Raw genomic sequence first — 4,703 nt, 5'->3', positions numbered from 1 at the left:
TGAGAAACACTGGGTTAGATGAATGTTCTCAGAATACACTGACACAGTTTCACTAAAATGGAAAACACACTGTGCAGTCCCTTCAGTGGTTAACGGTCTGTTTTCAAGTTCTCCGTGTGTTTCTTTCTTCTTTCATGTTGCTCTGTTGCTGTTGAGTGTTTATTCAATGATAAGTCTTTTACCTTTATTTTCTCTTTGCGAGGTAATGAAGCGGAAGCAAATATGTTCATCATATTTGATGCAGTTGATGCAGAAGTGTTTGTGTGGCATTTTGTGGTTTTCTGACKGTTCCATACTATTTTCGAGCTAGATAAGATTACATTTGGATTCATTCAAATGACTTTTTTCTTCTCTCATCCCAATGATTCCTCTGCCAGCGCCTCTGTGGTCAGTGGCTTCTCTCTGTCTGTATTTTATTGATCACAGATAGTTTATCTCAGCTGTTTCACTGAGCACAGCCTGCTGTGGCAGCTGTTGCAGGAAAATCAAACTGCAGAAACTGAACTACAGGTGACTAAAGTTCAAATGCACCAAATTCTGAGGGAGAAGTGCAGAGAGCATCAGACACTAGTTCTTCACATTATATTTATCCTTCTAACCATCTTTGCATGTCACTTTGTCAGTTTACCTAAACCTTTTCCTCTGGGTTTCTACTAGTGTTTTAGTTCTCACTACCACTTTTTGATGGTATCATCTCATACTAGATCACATTGTACTTGCTCTTGTCTCGGTCTGAAACACTGACGACTTGGGATTTTATTTCAAGAGCAGTCAAGACCACAACTGTAAATATCACTAAGTTGTTGTCCAATTTATTTAACATTGTTGCTTCCACTGGATATAAAACATCCTGATTCAAATGCAAGCAATAATGTGACTCATGACTAATCAAGTATTTTTGTACTGCTCCCACTCATCCCCAGCCACTTTCACTCACACTCCAAAAAAGTGAGCAGTGGTTTTCTGGGAGGAGGAGGGGGTGTTGGTAAAATGTTCAGTAACAGTATTTGGGTACATTAATCATAAAAAAATATTATAAAACAACATCAACAACCTCCAGAAGAAAGCATAGAGCAAATTATAAATTCTGCAGTACATCGCTGTGAGAAATGGTGGCCACAACATCGAACTMTTATCGTCACTCAGGAAGGAAGCACAACGTTCTGTTTAAGTCAGTGTTTCTCCACCCTGGTCCTCAGTCCTCCTGCTCTGCATGTTTCAGATGTGCCTCTTTTCTAGAACAGCTGATTCAAATGATTGCATGACCATCACGTACTGCAGAAGCCTGTTAATCACCCAGAGATACAATTCAGGTGTGGCAGAAGGGGAAAACCTAAAACATGCAGGACAGGGGTGCGGTGAGGACCAGGGTTGAGAAACACTGGCGTAAGTGATGTTAGCCAAGCTAGCTAGCTAATGTTAGCAATCTGCCTCTGTACCAAAATGATTAACCCTGCCCTCACATACAGAGATTTGGTGAATATTAGTGATAATGTTTAAGTTACCCACCTGTGTAGAGTAAATACTGTGTGTTTCATGGCATAGTTTGTATTTCCTGTCAGCTCCTTGCCTCCTCTGCACAAGTTAAGCTAATGTCACCTAATATAGTCAACATATTGAAGGAAGTAATCAAATGCAAATTGAGAGATTAAGGGAACAGGTCTTGCAGTGACAACTTCTTCTAAGTTTAATTTTTTTCTTATGATAATCATAAGACAAGCCAGGATGATTTAATATTAAGTTACACCAACTTGAGCTAGTGCTGCATAAAGCTTCTGACAATAAAGTTATGGGCTGAAATAACTATATTTACTTCAGCTCTGAGATTTTTAATATTCAGGTGTTTTTATGAAAATGTGAATCTTTCAAATGAATTTGAGAAGCTGTTGGTCTTGTTTCACATTTTACTAAGTCATGTTGGTCCTGTTTCGGTCTCGATACACTCTGGTCTTRATCTCGACTTGGTCTTAGTTAGGTGGTCTTGACTATTATGCTAGCATGAAGTTCATCACATTAACCAGAGTGTCATGACAGATCAGCCAGCATATGGAACTTACTTCTCTGGGTTGTCAACCTCCTCTGTCACAAAGTTGAGATAAAACCTGGAAAAACACAGAGAAGAAACAGCTTTAAAGGAGAATACAAGCAGCAACAGACACAAGATCCAAGCACTTCCTGTACTGATATGAAAAAATGACTCACACAATTCCAATACAACCATTTACAATGGTTTTATTTCATCAATCATATTTTTATGTTGATCATTTAAGTGGAAATKAAGCATTAATTATGCAATTTAAAAATTATATTTTCCAGGGCCATAATTTAATATCATATCTATACATGACTGTTAGTCTGGTTTAATTCTCTGCTACGTCTCTCTTCATAGACCTGAAAAAAATCTTAAGATAAAATATTTAAACCACATTGATGTCAAGAGTGTTAGCCATTTTCATTACATGATATAATTCTACACAAATGGCTGAAAATTGAAAGGAGCACAAACTAAAGCGTGTAAATATGCAAAATTACAAGAAGTCACTAACAAAATCTATGATTCTCAGTCTGAGAGCAAACAGTAAATATGAAGATATTTGTCTTGTTCTGGAAGCAGAAAACAACATGTAGCTTAATCTAACATGTTATTAGAACATGGGAGTGTTCAGGCTGTTCCAGTACAACAAGATGCCTTCTGGAAATCATGTTAATGTTTAAACAGTGTTAAAAGCTAATTTATAAAAGCCAAATGGAAACTGTTCAGCATGAATTATAATTCTTACCCAGAACTGCCCACACATCACTGCTCTGGCACTTATAACAAGATCGATCCGTCTGACCCTGAACACCATTTAATTATTCTTGCCAATCTTGGCTGTTAATAAAAGTCTATTAGATGTCAACTATTTTGGCAGAACTGCTAAAGATGCGTAAAACCTTCAAATAAATTCAGCGTTTACTACTGCCGCCTAATCACACACTGGGAAATTCAGAAAGAAATGGGGACAGATTTTCTTGTCAAGAAATACATGTTTTTAACAGAATCAGTGGTGGTAAAAATTAAATTAATTTTTTTATTTATTACATTCTTAGGTTTATCAGATTGTTAGGGAGCAACAGTATAGAGGGGTCTGTGGGGTCACCACATCTCCATAGCAACCATTAKATACAATCTACAAGCCAATCATGTATAAAAATAAAAAACAGAAATCTTTTTGCCCTACCATTACAAAAGTAAGCGAGTGGAGTTCACCTGCTGGTACTTTACCTGAAGTGGTGTGTGTTGAGGAGGCCAGATGAAGTTTGAACTGTTCAGCCTCACTTTCAGATGAGCTTAGAGTAAAACAGAGGATGAACATGTGCTGTAGATGTGACTCTGGTCCAACCCAGCTGAACCACCTCCTAAGTCTGTAAGCTAATTGTTCAAAACCTTGCTAATGACCAAGACATTTGACTCAGCTGTGTTGAAGCACAAACTCATCTAAAAGGCTCTCATAATGCCAGAAGGGGGTTGTTTGATGTAATACTCCAATTGTCCATAAGTGTGACACCAGAAATTTAGTAATAAAATAACATCCATCTACATGGGTCTTGTAAAACCTCAGGTGTTTAGTAAATGTCAAACTAACTTTTGACATTTACTTTGACATTTACAAACTTTGTTTTGTTTCCCTCCTCGGTTTGGTTCCTTCGTGTGAACACAGCAACAGCAACCTGGTACAGACCTAAACTAACCGTATTGGGACCTTTTGGAGGAGGTGGTTTCAGTGTGGTTCCACCGTAGAGCAGGACATTTGCTCTGTGAACGTGAGCCGACCTCAGTCCGACTCAGCAACCAGCTTTAGCCAACCGCCTTCCCTTAGCAGGTTTTCATTGCAATGTGAGATGTGGCTGAGAAACTAAGCTAATAAACAATGCACATCTCTTCCATAAAGCATTAAACCTCATGCAACTTTCAAAACATCTCAAAATAATTGTTTTCAGATAATTTTGCCTGATATGGTCAAAATTAATGAGATGATTAAATGATGTGTTCCCCAGCTCAGAGTGCAGAATCTGCTTCCTGTATTTACATTTGGTTCTCTCTTCTCATATCTGACCAGTAATCAGACTGAACGTTGTTATGTGGTCAGCAGTGAAAGGTTAGGCTTTGTTGGAGTTTTTTATGTGTGAAAAGAAACTAATCCAACAGAAGAACAGCAAGTTAACAAACTCGTCAACAGATTTGGATCAGAGTAAATGAACCATATTTACCCCATATTTACTGTATAGTTATACAGTACATAGAGAGAGAATGAAAGAATGTTCCCTATATGTGCTTCTATATTTTCCATGAGAAATTATTTTATTGTCATAAAGGTTAAATTCATTTGAAGGCTTTTAACACATCTTCACTGGYTGTGCTAAAAATTCTGGCTGCCACTCTAGATGAGTGTCTGTTGAGCATCTGTTCACTGGAGGTCTAGTCACTCCAGTAGTATTAATAATTCTTTTATGTTAGGCAAAAATCTAACGATTCCAMATTTTATCTGCTGATTGATAGGATTAAAATATGTCGTCTGCTATTGAGAAAAYACTGACCGTCTGTCTTTGTTTTGTGAATTTTGCCTGAATGTGTCGGCCTGTTTGTGTGGATCATACCTACCAACCAGCATATGCATACATCCCAGAGTAGAAAGCCAGGGGCATTCCAGACAGCTGCAGCT

At 37.8% G+C, this 4,703-nt stretch overlaps 1 protein-coding gene across 1 annotated transcript in view; it reads right to left on the bottom strand.

Annotated features, from left to right (window-relative positions):
• Nucleotides 1-4,697, bottom strand: part of LOC103471077 (cystine/glutamate transporter-like) — a 13,539-nt gene extending 8,842 nt beyond the window's left edge. The window contains exons 1-2 of the mRNA XM_008419872.1: nt 4,643-4,697; nt 2,058-2,102 (exon numbers count right to left, since the gene is read on the bottom strand). Of these exons, the coding sequence (XP_008418094.1) occupies nt 2,058-2,102; nt 4,643-4,686 (89 nt within the window). The 5' untranslated portion in view covers nt 4,687-4,697. The remainder of the gene's footprint in view (nt 1-2,057; nt 2,103-4,642) is intronic.
• Between the last annotated feature and the right edge of the window lie 6 nt (nt 4,698-4,703).

Source organism: Poecilia reticulata, linkage group LG10 (genome assembly GCF_000633615.1).
Source record: "Poecilia reticulata strain Guanapo linkage group LG10, Guppy_female_1.0+MT, whole genome shotgun sequence".
NCBI classification, from domain to species: domain Eukaryota; kingdom Metazoa; phylum Chordata; class Actinopteri; order Cyprinodontiformes; family Poeciliidae; genus Poecilia; species Poecilia reticulata.
The sequence above is the reverse complement of the archived record's forward strand: the minus strand, read 5'-3'. Positions and strand labels throughout refer to the sequence as shown.